The sequence below is a fragment of the Anopheles merus genome, chromosome 2R (genome assembly GCF_017562075.2).
Source record: "Anopheles merus strain MAF chromosome 2R, AmerM5.1, whole genome shotgun sequence".
NCBI lineage: Eukaryota > Metazoa > Arthropoda > Insecta > Diptera > Culicidae > Anopheles > Anopheles merus.
The window spans coordinates 14,436,967-14,457,406 of record NC_054082.1 but is presented as its reverse complement, the minus strand read 5'-3'; the positions used below and the strand labels follow the sequence as shown (position 1 = coordinate 14,457,406).

At 47.6% G+C, this 20,440-nt stretch overlaps 2 protein-coding genes across 9 annotated transcripts in view; one reads left to right on the top strand and one right to left on the bottom strand.

Moving 5' to 3' along the window:
• Positions 1-20,440, top strand: part of LOC121588753 (dipeptidase 1) — a 125,383-nt gene that overhangs the window by 22,133 nt on the left and 82,810 nt on the right. For 4 of the 8 annotated variants that reach the window (XM_041907064.1, XM_041907065.1, XM_041907063.1 and 1 more), the window contains one exon: positions 806-971. The exons of the other annotated variants lie outside the window; for them this stretch is intronic. The gene's annotated coding sequence lies outside the window, so the exon portion shown is untranslated. The remainder of the gene's footprint in view (positions 1-805; positions 972-20,440) is intronic. 8 annotated transcript variants of the gene reach the window in all.
• LOC121588752 (gustatory receptor for bitter taste 66a-like) lies at positions 14,672-19,277 on the bottom strand. The gene is made up of 7 exons (XM_041907060.1): positions 19,028-19,277; positions 18,432-18,612; positions 18,102-18,208; positions 16,577-16,662; positions 15,758-16,274; positions 15,482-15,571; positions 14,672-15,361 (listed from the first exon to the last, which is right to left on the bottom strand). Exons 1-7 carry the CDS (start codon positions 19,241-19,243, stop codon positions 15,239-15,241), a joined length of 1,320 nt encoding a protein of 439 aa, XP_041762994.1. The 5' UTR covers positions 19,244-19,277; the 3' UTR covers positions 14,672-15,238.

Here is a 20,440-nt window from a genome sequence, read left to right as displayed (position 1 = left end):
TTCTCTCTCATAATCGCATACAGGGAGGGTGCGAATGGGGCTAAAAAATGAGGAAGCAGTGGATCATAGGATTCGACGCGATAGCAAGGGCGCCTGCAGCGTGAACCATGTATGGGTGCAAAAGCCAAAAGCGTCAATGGAAGAACACATAAAAGTGGGTGCCTTGCTGGAGTGTTGCTGGGGTGCAGAACAGGCATCAGCTCAGCCCTACCCCTTAGTGTATTGATCCATCTTTCGCGCCGGGCGCTTATTTGAGATCCATCATGCAGCGCGTTTGTCGATTTGTGGCGCTCCATGTCGTTGGAAACATTTGTTTCCCGTTACACTTTCGCACTTCTCTGAAGGGTGCTATCACGATTTCAATCGTTGCTCATGAAAAAACACCGAAAGGTAAAATGGCGGAGGCAGCGCAGCTAAAGCATAACACCATCAGCACTCACACGGGGCGCCAATTCGGAGAGTGAATTGGCGTGACTGCTGATTAAATTTAATTCCATCCATTGATCGACCGAGCACTTGCCGCGCGGGGACGAGCACGGCGAGCACACGTTATTGCCGTCTGCCGAAGCGGTCTGTGTGGTGCTGAAATTCCCACACCATCACTTTAACGATCGGCACTCCTTACAGCGTTCGGCCGGGGCTTCCCCAAGTAAGGGGAGCACTGGGGTGCCATCTTTAATCCGGAAGTCATAAATTTGGCCGCCTCGCTCCTCATCCATCACTTTCATCGCCAGCAGAATGGAGATCGCTTAAATGAATTTATCATAATTTCAATTTTCCTTCCCACCTTTTCTCCTTTATTTAGCACCGCCAGGGGAAATTGGCCCTGCATGAAGTTTCGCTAGTATAAAAAGCAACATCATAAAAGCAAAGCCGGAGGAAGAGGTGAAAAATAAAGGCCACAGCTACGGCTCGACCCCGGGAGCATCTTCGGCGCTGTAGCACAAGCACCGCCGAGCAAACAGAACACGGTAAGTTGGGCGAAAGAAATGCACAAAGGTTCATGTGAGGCGATGAAGTTCCTTGCTTCAGTACGGAAGGGTGGCATTTGGAGCGACGGGGTCGAAAAGTTGGTCAGGAAGTTGCGTCCCACCGGGTTGGGACCGGGATGGCATAAGCGTATCTTTATGCAGGGCACTGTGAGGTGGGTGTAAGTAAGCGGAGGAAAACTTCATCCCAACAAACCCACCCAACGCTCGATCGATCGATCGAACGCGTTCCCTTGTAGCGCTGCAAACAGCCAGCTGATGGAAAACTAATATTTCACACATACACACACACACACGAACAAAACTCTCGCCACCAGAACTTTGCATCCCGAGGACGATTGCTCGAGTGACTAAATTGGAAAACATCAATTGATTTTGTTGCCTTTTGTGTCACTCTACCACCGCCACCCTTCGCTGCATGCTGCGCTGGGTGAGGGGGACAAAACTTGCTCGCAAGAAAAACAATTGCGTTCAAAGCCCTTGTCGAGTGGGAAGCAAGCAAGCAAGCAAGCAGTGAAGCGTGTGTTGGGTGCTGGGTTCGCTGTGCTTCGCTACACAAAAGGCAAAGCAAAACAACGTACCCACATACTGTTCGACTTATGATTTTTCAGTCAGTTTTTCCTCTACCACATCGACGCAGACACACACACGCACACACTCCGTGCCGCTCCGTGCAGACTTTGGGGCGAGCGAAAGCAATCAGCAAAATGGGAATCGTTCAATATCCGTTTAGAAGTCGTTGGTGAGCACTTTGGTGTTGAGCTAAACGGGAAGCAGCAAACAAAAAAAAAGAGAAAGATATAGAAAGAAATCAATCTGTTTGATCCCGAAGCTGTATCACACGTGCCGGAAATTGGATGTCAGCGGCAGGCACGATGCGCGATGATATGATTAATTTGTTAATGTCAGCACGCTGCCAAGGTGGAGCTGAGCATGGCAAGGAAAAATTTAAAAGTTTTGCCAAAACTGAGCTTCCCGATGAGAGGGTGAGATTTTAATTGGTTCAATGCTATCGGAGATAATGTGCAAGTGAGGAGATCACTTTCCTGTGTCAGATAGGAAACCGTCCAATAAGACCCGTTGGATTTTCCATGCAAACATTAAATTCCAGCTAATGTATATTTTCATTACTTGCGCCTCTTTAACGTGTGCTAAAAACTCTTCACACACGTTCGCTATCCACGAACATACGTGCACTCGCTCGCACACTCATCAACGCATATCGGGCGCAGCGCGTCATAAATATATGTTGGCATTCCATTCGTGTGGCTTTTCATTTACAGGGATTTGTGCATGCATGAAGAGATTTTTAAGCGAGTCTCCTGTATCATACCGCCGCGGTACGGTATCCCGCATACACTCTCCTGGGCTACATTCATTATTCAACCCCGTTTTATCCCGTCACGATAGTGGGCCACAGTGCAGCATCGCGATCCACACACCGGCAGTTCTTTGCATTAAAAGTATCCCACTTTGCGCTGGGTTTCTTCTCGACGTTACGCGCCGGGCCGCGGCTGCCGCTGTGCCACTCGAGCCACAATTATCGTGATGATGTATTATGTAAGTTGCAGCATAAATCGTACCGGTGAGTGGTGCAGGAAGTATTTCCCTCGCCGGCAAGATGTGCTCCACACATACCTAGCCCCGTGTGCGTAAAGGGTGTTGGTCGGTAAAGGCAAATTTTTTGCCCGCTCACCCGCTCGCTCGCCCGACCTGTCATGGGAGGACCGAGATTTTTACTCCACTTTGATGCACATAAATAAATCCCTTCACTTTGCCTTCGCTTGCTTCCGGCTCAGGTGTGGATACCGTATATGTGTGTGTGTGTGGTTGTTATTTTCTATATAAAAACATATTCCATCTCACCGGGAGAAATATGGATGATCTAGCAAAGGTAGACAGTGCGCTTCCTCCCGTAACGGAGTGCAAAGTGGAGGCCATTTACGGTACCCGCGTGAAAGGGGAATGGGGCACATTTCCTTCGAACACATACACACTATATCTATCTCGCTCATACTCGACGCCATTATAGCGTTCATTTCCGGCACGCTCAGCGGGGTGAGAATCGAGGGCAAGAGTGAGGGTGTAATAAAAAAGAATGTGTAATGAAATGAATATGAAGTGCTCATTTTTATGCCTCTCTGAAGCGGTTCTGGGTCTGTAATGTTGAGTTCCGGGCACCAGGCACTCCAGCCACCGAACATGGCATACCATTACCGAGCGAGCGAGGTGTTGAACGAAAAAAAAAATCGCCCCACAAAAACTTCCTCCATAGCTGTTGAGTTAAGCTTAGGCTGGTTGGTTTGTTAGTCGAACTATTGAAACGGTTTTGGACGCATTTTAATTCGGAATTATTATAAATAATTGTTTTTTTTTATATTTAATATATAACATGGCTGTTTGTTCAACATGTTTCATTGAAATGCTTGAACAAATTACGAAATGTGTTTTTCATTGACGCATGATCGCCTTCCCCACAAACTAATGATTCACAGGAGTAATTTAATAGTACTACAAAGCAATGGATACCGCTGAAAACTATTGCGAGCATCAATGTCATCCAACCTGTTTTGCATCAATTTCTCTCCATTTTCACATGAAACCGGTGGCACTACATTAAATCACAATTGAAACAACCACATTCACAAATATAGCACACTGCACTTCTCCGAATGACAACGGTGGTACGCCTGTACCGCTTCAAACAACGCGCCAGACGGTAAGCATGAACGCACGAATCTCCCACCATCGTCGAAAAGCATCGCGAAGTCGCCGAAATTCTCGCGAGCGGTGCGACGGGCCATCCGTCGTTACGGAATTATGTCAAGGCGGAAAGTATTTCGATAAATTTCAATGGAATGTTATGATTGCAAGATTCCTTCCCGTTTTTCGGGAACGAAAACCAAACACACACACACATACTCATACATCGGCAAATACATACATGTGCATACATTCCGATTGAAATCATACGCCAGGCGCGTTGTGGAGAAAAAGCTCAGTCAGCCATACCGACTTCTTGTCGTAGCTTAGGGGAGCAGTTGTGAGCATTGAGTGTGTGTTTAGAGAGAGAAAGAGATAGAGAGAGAGAGAGAGAAAGAGAGAGAGAGAGAAGGAGAGAGAGGGAGAGAGAGAGAGAGCGGAGGCCACAAGCACCGAATATGGAGCCCGGAAATTCAAGCTATCACATTCACTCGGCTCGCCGCCGCTTTCCTGCCAGTTCCTGTCTGCTGGCGATGGGCGGGAAAACAGCAGCAAACCTGCAGCCGGGCACAATGGCAGTGGAACGGAGCCGGATATTTTTGGAGAGGAAAAAGAGGCTAAGGGAGGGAAAGCATGATCGCACGACGATGTTGTTGTGCGTGTCTGTTTGCGTGTGTGTATGTGCTGTTGAAGGGCGTGTTAGTGAGGTGGTGTTTTCCTTCCCCAAACCTATACTCTCCTCCACCACCACGCTGCCTATAGTCTAGCAGCACACTAGCGGCACACTTCAAAAGCGATCGAAAAAGAAGTAGCGAAACACTTTTCAAACATGATACATCGGCGGTTTACGACGGGCTGAGTTTGTTTTTCTTTATTATTGTTATGGCCCTAGGGCCTAGGCTGGCGCGGTGGCAATCGATTTACGAACAGCAAACACATGCGGCACGTTTTCGGTGGAAATAATATCACCGCATTACGCCAACCGAAATCGTTTGCCGGAAGACGGTGGATGCGTTTTTTTATATCTTCTCCTCCTTCGCCTATTTAATGTATTGCAAACCGCCTTATCGCTGTGTTTTCGTGTTTCAATTTCAGTGTTGACAAAATAATGCTTTGCAAAACACCGACAAACATTATTTAAACCTAGCCACCACCAGTGAACTCAAGCGGAACGAAACAACCGGAGCTTAGCGTTGCAGTGAGCGCAAAGGATTAGAAAGCAACTGTTTCTGTCTGCGCAACAACGAACGGACAATTAAAATCAACTTACAAGTTTGATAATCATAAGCCACACTCTTAACACCTCCCTCATCCCCCCCCCCACCTATTGACGGAAGGGGTACAGCGGCTAATCTGCGGCCGAGCATTGGCCCCGGGGCGGGATAAAATAACGCTAAAATATCGCTCTGCTGGTGCAGGATTACGGGCGGCTAAGCTCCGGGTTGGTCCTCCGTTGGCCCTGACGGGCTGGCCAAAAACCGGGTACGACTCAAGCCGCCGCAGCACGCGACGACCGTGCTCACGTCAGCCAAAAATGCTCACTTAGTATTCATGACGCAGTGCTAGCAGGACGGTTGTTGACGTTCGGGGCACGGAGAGTGCGGTCGTTTGTAAAAGTATCGTGCAGAAAGCACTCGAAAAAGGGGTCCCACGCAGGCAGCAGCTCCCACGAAAGCAGCCGAATGTAGCGCCCGAGTACAAATATTACCTCATTATAATATTTGCGCACTTATTCCTGCTCATTACCACTTTTTAAATAGCCACCTCCATCTGGGTGGGCTGAGAGGGAATGGAAGCTCGCCAGTGTGCTAGCGCTGCAAACCGGAAATGGGTTTCCAAGCGTAGGAAGAAAAACAAACCATCCACCAAAAGCTAGTCTCATTTATCCTACTCGTGTTTGTGCTATGAGCGGGTTTCTTTTTTTTGTGTGTTTCTTTTGCAGTGGAATGAATCTAACCAAAGAAGCCTTTCCATCGCTTTTCAGTCGGTTAAATTGCCGCACCAACACAAACAATCGATTGCACGCTTTTATGCTTCCTTTCGCTGGGGTTACAGCAAACGGACGGTACCATACCGCTGCAACGATCCGTTGCTGCAGCGGTGGAGCGCTGGACGGAATTGGTAATTCCGTTCCGGCCGACATGAAGCTGCCGAACGGCGCACGATCGTCCTTTTCGCGTTTATTAATGGGCTGAAGCTGAGGACAGAAAGGGAATAGGAGAGGGAGGAAACAACACGATCTGTACAAACAAAACAAAAACCTCCACCCCTCCACCCCACTCCAACGAAGCTATGAATAATAAATGCGATAATATTGTCGCAAAACAAATTTACAATTCACAGCGAATCGATGCTTAATTTTATTTCTCCCGGTTTTTTCCCCATTGGCTTCTCTTTTTGCATTAAAAACAAGCGTATAATAATGGAATAATACTCACAGGCATACACACAAAAAACATTCCTCATTTCTCTCGATAAATTACAATACAAATCAAACCCCTATTGTCGAATGCTCCGACCACCCAACAGCTGTGTTTGTCTTTTTACCCAATTGGGAATGTATTTCTAGTCAATTAATACGCCGCTAGCGCACACAGGCTCCATAATCCGTCTGGGCGCTGTGTGCTTACAAAAGTATGAATTTACACTGCTGAAAGCTTCCTTCCCCTTCCACCCCTTTCCAAACCGTTTCCGAAACTCCGGCCGTTGCGATCACGAATGACTTTGCATCGAGTGCGGAGCGAAAAAGTGGATGAAAAAGCGTTTCTCCTTTTCCTGTGATAGAATTAAACCACAGTTGGCAAATCATAAATCTTTGCACTCTCGACCCATCATCCGTGCTTGTTCTTGTTTTCTTTTTTTTGGGCTGCTATCCTTTCTTTCCAAAAAAAAAAACTCGCTCGTCACATTCATCTCCATAATTCGCTCACTAGAAGCTCCGGCTCGATGCCAAACCATCGCTGTAGAGAACGTTCTCTACCAATGCTTGGCACAGCTTTCCAACCGATGCCGCTCGTAGAATATTGCTTTTGCACCATTTTCGAAAAGAAAAAAAAAAGCAAGTAAATAATGGACACGAAATCCTTTCGTAACCAACCGCCCCACCCCCCTTTCCTCCACCATTTAGCCAATGGAATCCGGTAAACTGGGAAAGGATCTTTTCAAAACCATTTCAACACACCGTGGCCCGCCTTCAACATTGAGGGCTAAAGCCCACACAGAAAGCAGCTTTGCGCCAATGCCCAGCAGGGACCGAGCCAGCATGTCCTTTCCCGGGGTCTGCTCGAACGAACCCTCCATCCCAGCCGATCGGGCGAGATTGTAGAGAGAGCGAGAGTGGGAAAGGAACGAAATCCCATGGTTTATTTCATTGTCTTTGGAGCGTCGTGTGTCATCGTTAGTGTTGCTTTGTTTCGGATTCTGTGTCTATGTGTGTCTGTGTTCATTTCACAGTGCTTCCTCTTCACCGAGGGGGGGGCGGTGGAGCTTTAGCGAGAAACACAAGAGCCACCTCATCGTACCGCTCCGTTTGGTACCGTGGCCTGGGAAAGGCTGAGCCGTGTCTTAGCGCTTTCTCGTCACCGACGGGTGTTTCGTTCCCGGCGGGATTCTACTTTGTTCAACCCAGGGGGGGCACGCGCGCACGAGATCGGGCCACGGATCAATCTGTGGCGGAGGGGTAGATTTCTACATTTCCGTTCCTTCGGTGATGCCGAGCGGCTCGGCGCCACTCATTGACAGGGCTTGGTGGTTGGTGCTGGTGGCCCGACTGCCGTGTGGATTGAGTTATCAATTTGAAAACATTTTCACTTGCCAGCCACAGGGCGGCCCCTGTTCTAGCCCGGCTATTGCACCGATCCCTGCTAATCGATCGCTCGCCCTTGCCTTCCGTGCCCTGGCATTCTGGCAGTCGATGGCAGCCAGAGGATAGATATAATCAGTGCAAATAGAACGAGCGCAAAACGGGTCGCATCAAATGGAAAGAATAAATGTAATCATTTCCATTCCACTGGGCGCCCGATAGGGTTCGGAAGGCAAACGGGCCCATGCTTTTGCAGGGTGAGAGTAGATGAAGGGAAGCGGCTTTTGGCAAGATAAATTGTCTCACGACAGCATAGGGGCTGTATCGTTTGATTTGACGCCGGTGAAGAGACCTTCACCAGCCCGTCACTCCGTTCGTTGCACAGTTGGGTGAGCTTTTGCGGGCTGCCTGAGTGATCTGAAGTGGCATCAGATTAACAAATGCCAACCACCGTTCGATGCTCTGGCAATGAATTCGCGGGGGACTTTTATTCTCCCTGCGGATGTTTGTGCACCGGTGGGGGTTATTTTTCCCAACCGGCTGATTCTCCCACCGGCTGGGAGCTGTGCGCACAATTAACTGTGAAGCTCCTCGAGGGACCAATTGAAATTAGCTGCGATTCATTGTGTAATCATGCTGGCGGGGCTGAGGGAGCCTATAGCAGTGGTGGCATAAGGATTGCAGCCTCAAGATTCCTCAGGCCACACCAGCACACTGATTAATATTCATCAGTCAGCCATGGCACGTGCAGAAACTCGCCACCCTGGGGGGGGATTTTTCAGTTCAAAGAAGGTTTTAAACGTCTTCAAGGATGTGTATAATCACGCGGAGGTACGCTTGATGAGGCACCACCTACGAAATCTTAAAAATGTCCCACACTTCCCTTCCGGCAAGGGGAAACCATCTCATCTTTGGCAAAACGGTATACCCCTTTTCAAAAAAAAAACACCCCTGAGCTTATCCGTGTGCTGTTTTTGTTTGGCGTTTGCACACTGTCCCCTACCGAGCGGATGATATTAATCTTCATTATTCCGTCGTTCGCGCACTGCCACCCGAACCATCCTACCTTTCAGCTACCGTGTCGCGTACGTGGGCGATTTCGATTAATTTATGCTAAAATATGCACACCAAATTACTTACTCGAGTGTCCCGCATCGGACTGGTTGTCGGTTTTATTTGACGCACCATCCGCCTCATTCGGCACCCCACCCAAAGCTCGGGATTGACGACCCTTTCCCGCCCTGCACGGGCTGGACAAACAAGGGAGTGATTTATGAGAGCGGCTAGGCTAGTAATGGCGGTAAGCTTTTTGTCGTTCATGGCACCGCAAACACTAATGAAGATCGCTTTCGTGGGGACAAAGGCAACAACAACAGCAACAACCACAAAAACCAAACACTTTCCATCCAAGCAGCTGGCAGAGCTACAAACGAAGGAGCCGTTGCAAAACGAGCTGATCGGAGCGGGTTGATAGATGGAATGTATTCATCTTGTGTTGTGCTTTTTTTAATGATAAAGTTTTGTGTGGTTGTTGGAATTGGCTGGGAAATGAATTCAAACGAACAAGGTAGCTTATCACCGTTCAAATTTGTAGTCAATCCTGACCTAGGAAGAATTAAATTCAATACTGCCTGTTCAGCTTCAAAATGTCATTATGTTTCTGAAAACAATTATGCTTGTGAAAGTGAAGAAATGCTCTAATAAACTTTCTCAGAAAAAAAATCTACATTTACACTAGCCCTTTTAAATCGGACCGATCATCAAGCATAATCTATAATGATTTCGAATGAAAGCGAGAATATTATCTTCAAAGTGAAATTTTCACAGAAAAAAATTATCATTTTACGGCAGAATGTATCGCTTCCGAGGATAAAAGATGCTTTTTAATAAGTATATATTAAACTTAGACGGTTATTCAGTTCCCCGTAGTAAGGTTGAACGGTTATAATTAGGTTAATAAGTTGAGTAGAGTTTATCTTTGGATGGTCCCAGATTCATGTTCATCGATGTGCTTGGTGAACCTTTATCGACACGAGATTTGAACCAGCCCAGTGTGTAGGATGCTAACGCTCTGGGCGTGTTTGAGCGACACATCCTTCGGACCATATTTGACGGTGTGTTCGAGCTTGAACTACCAGCTTGATGAACCGTAAGATGAAGGACGCCTGGCCTAGGCCATGACCACTGTATAAAGCAAGTTCCTTTACAAAAGCCAATGCTAATGCTCATACACATTTCTTAAAAGGAAACAAAATTGCATTAAATATCACCCTTTACTGGGTCATTCCTAGAACTCTTACAATAGTGTGTTTTGGTTTCGAAAGAAATCAATGAAACCATTACTATTTCGGATTGAAAAAATAAAGGAGTAAAAGCTGCTTTCCTTATACTGCGGTTTGCGTGTACCTTATCAGCTTTCTGGCAGTTCGTTTGTAACCAGGAAAACCATTTAGATTCGATAAAACAAAATGCTCACCAAACACATCCCATCCCACCGGGTTCGAACCTTTTGAACCCAAATTGAAAAGCTTGTTCGAAATGTGTTGAAATGTTAATCAAATGTACAAAAACTGTAGCCCGTTTTCAAGGGAATTTGCTTCGATCTGTATCCCTTACCTGGCTTTAGCTGATGTGTGTGGTTTCTTCATGTTTTGCCAGTTGTACCCCATACACACTACCGGGACACGGTGGAAAAAAGCTAGCAAATAGCTTTCCAATTTGTGCTGAGCAAGGTAGTAACGGTTGTTTTACATTTTCTTGAACTACAGTCAAATTCAATGAATAAAAATAATGAAAAAAATATAAGCTAGCAAGATGAAATTCGTAGAAGGTAAGTGTATTACTAATTTATTTATCAAAAAGCAGTTTCTATATTTATCGCTGCTAACTTATTTCAAACTGCGAATGCCATCACCTGCGAGACGCTTTTCGTTTCACCAGTGCGCCTACAACGTACCAGGCGCCTCCATCCAGCACGAGCACGCACGAGCTGCTGAGGTAAATCTGCTCACTCGTCGCCATTGATTTTTTGCTCTATTTTGTTTACTATTGAACTAAGCCGCACAACGCACAACAGAAGTGACGGCGAGACAGCGAGCTCAAACCGTTTGCTTTGCCGAGTTAAAGTGTTGCCGCCGTTCGGTGGTTTTGCGTTTCCATTCGTGACGGAGTGTTGCGTTGGGGCTTTTTTTGCTTTTTCTATGTCAATCCGGCTCCGAGAACAGATGCTTTGGTATGTGATATTGCTACCTGTGCGTGTATATGTCTATCGGCGTTTTTTTTCTTTATGCTGAAATAGAAAAATCTACGCAACTAGAAGGAGTGGTGTCATGAATACTTTAAGCCTCTTTCCGAGGTGTGTTTTGATCGGATGACTCTTGTATCAATATTTATCCTTTATTTTTTATGAGCAGCATTCAATTGGGAAACAGGATTCTATTGTCAATAAAACATTATTTAAAAAGGAAAGTTTGGGTTGCAGAATTCAATTACATTTGCATACAGAATGGGAGTTTTCCTTGTGTTTTATTACATAGAAAACATATCAGCAAAGCAAAACATTTCATTACACAGCTAGAAGTGAACTTTTGAGGCGACCGTAAAACGATCTCTTTTTCTTGCAGTCACGTTACGAACTTTTCCCTGCAAAAACAGCTCTCGACACAAACACAACACTTTTACTGCAAACGACCGAAGCTCACCTGTAACGGTTTAATTTGTGCGCCAAATAAACCAACAAGCACTGCAAAATAACATTACAACACTGACTGAAAACTGCTCTTTACACGCATTGCCTTTACCATGCATTCCATGTGTTTGTTTTGCACTTTCGCAAATGCTCAATTCCTGCAGGGAACACACAGCGCAAGCATTCAAAGACATTTACCTGCACGATAGCCCGCTCGGTTCCTTTCCACATTTTTTCCCTGCAACATTTTTGCACTACCGTCCGTTTGGAGGCGAGCAGACCGGTCTTGCCCGGGCAAAACGGGGGCAGCAGTTTTAAATGTAATAACTAGAATAGTTCCAACACATCGCAAACTCCAACTCCTAGCATCGCCCTGCATCGCTGCACAGCAAAATGTTGGCCGGTTGGTGCATAAGCAGCATGTCGGAAAGTGCAAGCGCTTGCCATTTTGCTTGCGACGCGTGCAAAGCGGTATAAGGGGGACGGTGGAATTGAAAGCGTATGCATCTTATCATCAGCTGAGATGAGCCATTTTGGGGATTTCAGGGGCTATAACCGGTGGGAGCAGCATTTCAAGCGCATGTAAGTGGGTAAAGACGGGCGGTGCCGCTTCCCGAGGCCAACATAAAGCTAACATGTTAACCCTGTGTCCTGTGTATGTGCATGTGTGTGAATGGGTCAACCTACCCCCATTTCCCCCACACGTAACGCTGGCAGGTGTCGGTATGAAGGCACCAAAAGAATGCCCATTGTTAAGCGAGCGTGTGTGGAGCAGACTATGGGCAGCGAGAACGGAACAGTTTGGGCATAAAAATGCGCACGAAGCTCCCGGCCCGTACGTTGTGGCATTACAAAAGGGGGAAAAGGAAAACAAAAACACGAGTAGCGCCGGGATCAAGCCTCAACCTTGGCCTCAACGGTACGCCCAGCACAAAACGGGCCCGGCACATTTGCTCACGTGCTCACGCTTGCAGCCGGGCATTGTCGTTATTGTTCTGCTACCTTTCTATACGCTTCCCGAACGATGGACGCCCTCTCCCGTCGCCCGGTCCCATTGTTTGAGTTTTGCAACAAGAAAGGGAGCAGTTTTAATTCCTCTCCCGTACAGTTTTTTCCCTTGCAGTTTTCTCTTCCACTCTCAACACGCGCCCTGTGCTTCGTCCTGGACCTTAACAAGGCAGAAGCTTTCCTCGCCTTCCAACGGAGGTGCGATTGGGGCACGCTGGAAATGGGTTTGTGCTTGCTTTACTTTATTATTTTTTGCCAACCGTCACTGGTTGTACATCCCTCCCTTCCTCCCCTCATCCCCCTTGTCCCGGGAGTGTAAGATTGAGGCACACCAACCAGCCCCAACCAACCCGCGGAACAAGCACCCGGCACACATTGTTGTGTCAGTCAGTCAGCATGAAATGGGAGGAATTTCCAACCGTTGGCCAAAATTCGGTTCACTCACCCAAGCGTCCCACCGACAACTACTCGCTCCAACTGTCGGGATGGTTTTTCGGTGCATATGCAAAAGTTCAGTAACACATTTCGTTAACTGGAAAGCGTGTGCGGTGTGCTGCTTGCTCGGTACCGTTCGTGTTAATTAGCGTAATGAAGCTGGAGTTTTCCACATTTAAATTGCCGGTTGGCAAACGTTTTGCGTGCTGCAACTTCCCAGTGCCCAGCGGAGTGCAAGTTTTCGACCACGCTACACACAAAACCACTTCATGATCGTAGCTAATGATTTGCCGCTTTTGGGACGCACGCGTTACTGCTGCTTTCCAGACCGGGCGCAGTGCCCAAACTTCCACAACAAGACGCACCCGGCACCTCGCTCTGGGCGCTGGTGGTGGTGGTGGGTCTCACCAAAAGAACATTGTCTAAATGACGGTCTAATGTGCGCCCATTTCAACCTCACAGCTACATTCTCTCTCTCTCTCTCTCTCTCTCTTCCAGCGCTTTTGTGACATTTGTAAAGCCCACCGGTGCTTTCAGTGAATGTGTGTGTGGGTATAATTTCGAATTCGCCAGTAATAAATGTACTTACTTGTAATTATGGGTCCCCTTTTTCCCCCCGTCAACTGGAGACGGCATTAACCGGTCTTAAACGTTTTCCTGCCTCACTCAGCTTCCGTTAGCCCCATTGTCTTCACCGCTCGGTTCGGTGGTTTCTTCAGGCAGGAGATTGGTTGTGCTGCTCAAGTGTCGACGGCGTTCCAGCTCTACTGCTCTGTGCTGCTGCTGCGTCCTATTGTGGAGGATGTTTTGTAAAGCGATTATTACAAACTGTTACCGGCTTAATGGCTACATGGGCAGCCCGGCGTCGGGGCTGCTACTACCGCTCACTCATCATCATTGCTACCGGGTGCTTCGAGCTGGTGCACACGGTGAGCCAAGCATGATTCACCGTTCGTCCTCCCCAATTGCTCGTTGCACACACGGTACGGTGCGTTGGTGGTTGCGCTTGGAGAGCAATTAAATTATCACAGCGCTGTGCGAAGTGCGTTGTGAGCACTACATTAATGTGATGTTGTGCGCTGCCGGTGTAGCTGGTGTCCTTCGGCTGGGCCGGGTGGAAAGAATAAAGACTTGCTAATCGGTGTTATTAAAGTGCAGAAAAAAAGGGCGCTCAACCCATTGCATTGCGGCAAGCGTTGAGCGCGCAGGCTCAGGTCAGCGTGTTGTTTCTCAAGTACGGCTATTAAAGCTAATGGTCGATTCTAAACATTAATAAACCCATCGGGTGGAGTACATTGTATTTGTTACTTTATGATTTAAATAAATAAAGCAATAAACATGAGGATGTTTTACAGAGCAAGCAAGTATAAGTCCGGCGTTTTACATTGTTATGAGCGTACATTGAACCTTGTCGATGCTGCTGCCCGGACAGTGCTCGTTTATGTTGCTTCCATCACTTTTATTGTTGTTCTTAGTTCACATAACAAAGTGTTTATCTGTAGGTGGCTGCTATAACGGGAAAACAACTTTTTGTGTTATTTGAGCACTTTTGCAGACGTAAAAGTAAGTTTACTAAGTACACGATGAAATTTAATATGTGGTTTACACCTTCCTATTAAACCTGATTTTGTACTACCAAATTAGATTTGAATTTAAAATAGATCCTTGCAAAATGATGAATTTTGGATTGCAAGTCATAAAGAATACAGGTGTCCCCCGAGATACGACTGTATTTGGGACCGAGAAAATGTCCCAAAGCAAGGCGTATGTCGAAAAAGTCGTATGTCGAATATCTATGAATATAAAGTTTATAACCGAAGTTGAAGAGTTGGAATTTATGATATCGTGTATTTTATTTAAAATAATGTTCGATAATGTAATAATTATATTTTAAAACCCGTACACAATATAGATATTCAAGATAGGGTAGTTGTGGAATCTTTGGAAATGTGTGTATAACGGTTATGTGCCCAGATATTCAAAAAAATACATCAATTTCTTGTCAATGACAACTTTTAACTGTCAAAATCAAAATCGTCGTATCTGCGAATCGTCGTAACTCGAGGGGGTCGTAACTCGGGGGACGCCTGTATTTGTTCAGTTAATCCGACTCAATGAAAAAAATCATGTTAAAAAAAATTTGTATGATTTACCTACTCAAACTATTGAAACAGTCTACAAACTCATAGAAACATACAAAATAATCTCAAAACATTCCTTTGATCTACTTTGTTATTGAAATTTTAATTAAAATGTTTAAAATACATATTACTAGGTGACAAATTGAACTTATATTATCGATAAGAGAGAAGGCTATGGATGCGACAAATAGGCAATAAAGCTTCCTGAAACTTCAAATAGAAATCCTGTCAAATTAAATTGATGCGAGCATTCATGTGATTCCCAATGAAACAAATAATATTCTAACTGAAGCTTTATCGGGCATTGGAGCTCATGCATCGAGATCCAGGTAAATGGCACAAAAACCATGGCGACCTTCCACAACGCTCTCAGGCGACAACGAGCGAACTCACAGTCCCGGGCACGGTATCATCCCATCCGCCAATAGTTCCAATCGCACCAACAGCGCACTTCCACCGTGCAGTTACTCCGCTAGTGTGCTGAATACTGAATCTGACTTTTCTCGTCCGAATCATCGTCATAGCCGCTGGACTGCTCCTCGGATATTTTGAACTGTATCAGCACGATCAGGTACGTTGTGATGGAGGAAGCAATCTGTTAAAAAGAAGAAAGACACACACACACACAAAGAGAGACAGAGGAACCGCATCCCAATCGATGGGAGCAACATTAATTATGTATTTCGACAAAGCTACCACGGGCATATCTGCTTACCCCCGTCAGTACCGACAGATCGATGGGAAACAGACCGTACGCATTGAACTCGAGCGGATTCGTCACCATGAACGAAATCAGATCGTCCACCTAGTGTTTTTGGTTTTGTTGCCGTTGCCGGTGTAGACATTCGGAAATGAAGCCAACCCGACGGACACGCACCGGAAACGAGGCGCAAATCAGTGGCCGGCGCGTTTTAATATCGGCGATTTTTAATTACGATACTAACCCACAACCACCCCCCCCCCCCCCCCCCCCCCCCCCCCGGACACTCACCTTGGTGCGAAAGTCATCGTCGGCCGATTTGGACTTCATGAAGAACAGGAAATTGATCACCTTTTTCCACTTGAGCCGCACGTTCTCGCCGCTGGTAAACAGCGACCAAAACTCGATGCCGTGCAGAAACAGCAGGCTGCAGGACGCGAGCGCATAGATCTCGGACCGGGACGCGGTGAAGCCGGACTTGATGTGGTTCAGCATGTAGTACAGCTGCACCGTGACGCAGGTGAACGCGGACAGCAGCGAGAAGATGGCCTGCTTGCCGAAGCAGTGGTTTATCTTGACCGACAGGTCCTGCAGCAGCTCGACCACCTCGCGGATGTGCTGGATCGAGTCGAGCGGGCTGATGGCGCGGATCTTGATGGTCGCGAGCGTGGTCAGCCGGTTCAGCTTGCCCTCGTGCATGCTCGGCAGATGGTTGCCGCCCATCGCCATGTTGAGCGTTTTGTACTGCGGTCCGTGGCCGTGGGTTTGCGGCTGCAGGGCGAGGTTTTCCACACCGACCGGAAAATTGCTGCAACCGAGCGTGCACAAAAGGTGAGTCAGTGGAATGGTTGCCATTTTTTTCCATCCTTGTTCCTTGGGGGTGCAACACGGTGCTGCACGTGGTGAATGGGTGCGCACCGGAAACCGAGACGCATCCCGAATGCAATCGTGTGCAGTTGCGTGCGTGATTGTGTTTGAGCTGTGCCGGGGGTAGTGGTGGTGGTGTGCACCGTCGAAGCAAACACACGTGAACACACACACCAAAAACCAGATAGCTTGTGACCAGGTGCAGCAAACAAACAAAAACTAGTAAAGTTCACGGTTGATTACTTCATGCCTCTCAGCAGCAGCATGGCCCGGTCCGACAGGTACAGGATACAGCCGGCGAACTGGAAACTGAACAGAAGCAATCCAAACTGATCGTGATGAGTGATGAGGGGTTCGTGCGAGCATTAAAAACGAGAGAGCAAAAGGAGAAAAAGCACATTTCATTTCAGCGAGGTTCACTTCAACTGGCTTACAATGTATGAAAGCATAACATTTTCATTCCGCTAGGAGGAGGAAAAACTACTCCAAAAATAAAAACCTTCCATTTATTATGCGTTTGAACACGCAATAACTGGCAAGCTGTTTATTTTTCCCCAAAAACGGCGGCCTTTTCCCCTATCTTTTGACAGCGTAACGTCCACAGCTCGGATCAGGTTCGCGGTGCGTTTCAAAAGCTCTTTCACACGAATCCATCCCATCACGGTGCAAGTCATGGTGCTTTGCAGAAGGCTTTTTATATTTCCATAGCAAGTGAATAGGACACTCAAAAAAAAGGAGCAGGGTAGTGCACTACTTTGGCACATCATGGTACCAGCTTGCCCCGTGGTGAAGCGATTAGAGAGTACGCACACGCTTACCACGTCAAACACAGCAAAAAAAAAAAGTTCCGACCATTGGCTCAGGCTTTTATCGCCATTCATCTAAAAGTCAAATTCTGCGTCGACCGTCTAATGGGTCGACTTGCTCAATGATCCTTTCCGGGATGCAGGAAAGGAGGAAAAAAGACTGCAGCAACCAGCGAGAGACAAAAGGACTTTTTGCACGATCGGGTGGGGTAATTAACTTCCCGTGCACTTTGCCGCAAAGGCAGGGACGCGCAGATAAAGTGAACCTATTTTTTTTTACTTTTGAAGCTCGGAGAATGAACGCTTGGACAAGGATTTTGCTTGGGCCGACGCGCCCAAACGAACCTTGTACACAAATGTACACAAAAGCGAACCCCACAGTGCACGAAAGTGCTTTGCCACGCAGGAGCTGCGATGCTCCGCTTGCCGGTTATGCTTATGCACAAAAACGCATCCGACCGTTCCCGTTGCCCCGTTGGGGCAACCTGGCCGTGTTACACAACTAAATACAGCTCTGCTTAATTGCCTGTGAAATGAATGGAGGATTTAAGTGTGCTTTTAGAAAACGATTTTTGATGGCCTTCCCACGGTGACCGTGCTCGGTGGGGGTTAGTTGAGTTTAATGCCATTCTTTGCCATTGACGGGATGTGGGGTTATAAGCGGGTATGTTCGCATTCGAAAAAAGAATGCTGAAAGCAGCCAAAACTGCTCATTTGTTAGCACACGGTTCCATTTCTAATGTAATCTCCGCTTGCCGCCCGAAACACCACCGTGCATAAGCACAATACTGATCACCGGGAACGAGTCGTTACAATCGCCGTTGGTTCGAGGCAGTATCGTGTCTTGTTTCACTTTGGGGAGTTTTTTTGCCGTTGTTTTTCCCGTGCATTTTATTTTCCCATAGCTCCCAACAATACTCACCCACTCTCGTACTCATGGTTACGGTTGCGATACGACTTACCTTTGGCATACAGAAGGCGATCCAATAAAGCAACGTCCATATACGATTCCAATTAACTCCGATCAAATAAGTGAGCGCCCCGATGGTACTGCCGCAGGTCATGGTGACTGAGGGTGGAAGGTCACGTCACGGGCGTTCGGGAGTGTTCGATCGCGTGAAACATAAAGGAATCCAAAATAAGGGACATCATTAACCGTGGGTGAATGGTTCGGAGCGCCCAGCTCGTTGTTACAGGTGCGCTCGATGAGGCTTCGTACGATTGCAGCAAACAGTAGAGCTCAAATCACTCTGGAAAGCAGGAAGGTTATCAAAGGTCACCATATCACTTACCGATGCAAGCCAGGATGGATACGCGTCTCATTTTGACGTTTGGCATCGTGAAGGAAATGCCAAACTGCGTTCGCAGCTTATCGTCGGCAATGGCGAAGGTGGTCAAAATTTCGTTCGCCATCGTGCGATGCCGGATGGCAAAGACGAGCGAAAAGACGTACGCGAATGAGTTGGGTATGAACTGCAAGGGGAAGTATGAAGCGTTCATTAGACGAAAAATGCAAAGACTTTAACGCAAATGCAGACTTCCAGCGGGCGTTTTACGCACAACGGCGCCCAAACCCCCTAAATGTATGCAATGTGCCGAACAATACTCCTTTTAACGCAATTTTCTCTCTTCAAACTAGCTAAAAGCTGTAAGGGGACTGATTGTGCCTCACAAAGTTCCCCATTCGTTCCAACTTTAAACTCTCCGTGCCTCGAGCAAACCACCGTCACCGGCACCGGAACCGCCTCCTTCATCAAAATACCGTTTTATATCCCGTTTTTGATAAAATTGATTTCCTGCGCTCCGGTCCCGGTTGGAAACATGCATGCCCAACGTGCAGTCAGCGGGTCAGCGGGTGCCCCGGTCACGCTCGACGCTGTACGCTCACCTGTATCCAATTAGCGGCGTTGGAAATGTCGGACGTGTTGCCACTCTGCCAGAAGATGCTCACCAGGCAGGAAGAGTACAGCAGCAGCACCGTGTACGTTGGCAGCAGCTGCTTCACGTAGCTGGCCCGCGTGTTGACCGGTACGGTCGGATCGAGCGGGTACGGGCACAGCCCGAACAGCTTCGAGAACAGGTAGAACGATTTGATCGGCTGCATCCTCTGCACAAACGGAGACCGTAAATCTCGACGCCCGAACTGGCACTGATGACCGAGACCATGAAATTAATGTTTCATGCGACTAAAGTTGGCGGCCAATTTCGGCGCCCCGGGCCCCAACAGTTCCATTTCCTAGCCCTCCAGCGAGCTCTCTCCGCAGTGTGTGTGTGTGTGAGTGTGTGTGTGTGTGTGTGTCCGTTGTGTGTCTTGCCGCTTCAGTTTCGGCGCTTCCTCCGCCAGAAGCGCCTAGAATGAAACGCTCGTTAAAGGAAGCCGTGGTTGCTTCATCGGCGAAACCCCATCATCATCATCGTTCGTCGTCGTTCGTTGCCCTCCACACCCCTCCCGCGGTAGAGTGTGTTATTTTCCGATGCGCGTACAAACAAAAGACCTTCCCTCAAGATGGCTGTTCGATCAAGTTGCAGCCATCGTTTCGTCGGTACGATTACCGGGCACAATGTCACACACACACACACCCACACACACACACACACACACACACACACACACCACACACACACACACACACACACACACACACACACACACACACACACACACACACACACACACCCACACACACACACACACACACACAAACATGCATCAACGTTCAACCCACGCCCACGGGCGCGTTGTTGTTGTCCCGGGCAGGACGTGAGGACACCGGAACCAAATGCAATTATCTTTCAATTTAGATAATGCGTTTTTCCCGATCTCCATTTCCACACCGTTGGAGCGCTTGTCGTTCACGGTTGCAAGAGACGTGAACGGCGCAACATTGACAGCGGAACTCCGGGCGCCCCCGGGACCGGTGACGGGCGATAGGTTTCCATCATTCGGCCCGCTGCACTGCACCCGGAAGCGCCCAAAGCTCGACCGGGAAAAGTCGTCCGACAAGCGCGGAGATTCCAATCTTATTAGCTGTGGTTTACTGCCGGCAACGATGGTTGCATAGTTGACTGGCAAGTTCCGTCACGGGTCGGATGCCCGCTTTCGCTTCGACAGCGCTTGTCCCAGTCCCAGTTCTCAGTAGTGCACCTGGAGCGGAGTTCATTGCGCGCATATCAACTATCCAAACCGAGCACTACAGTGTCGCGATCGAACGATCGAGGCAGGATGTTATTAAGCAAGGAGGCTCTTCAGACATTCCTAAAAAACCGATTGAAAACATTTAAACATTGTTCTTTCCACCAA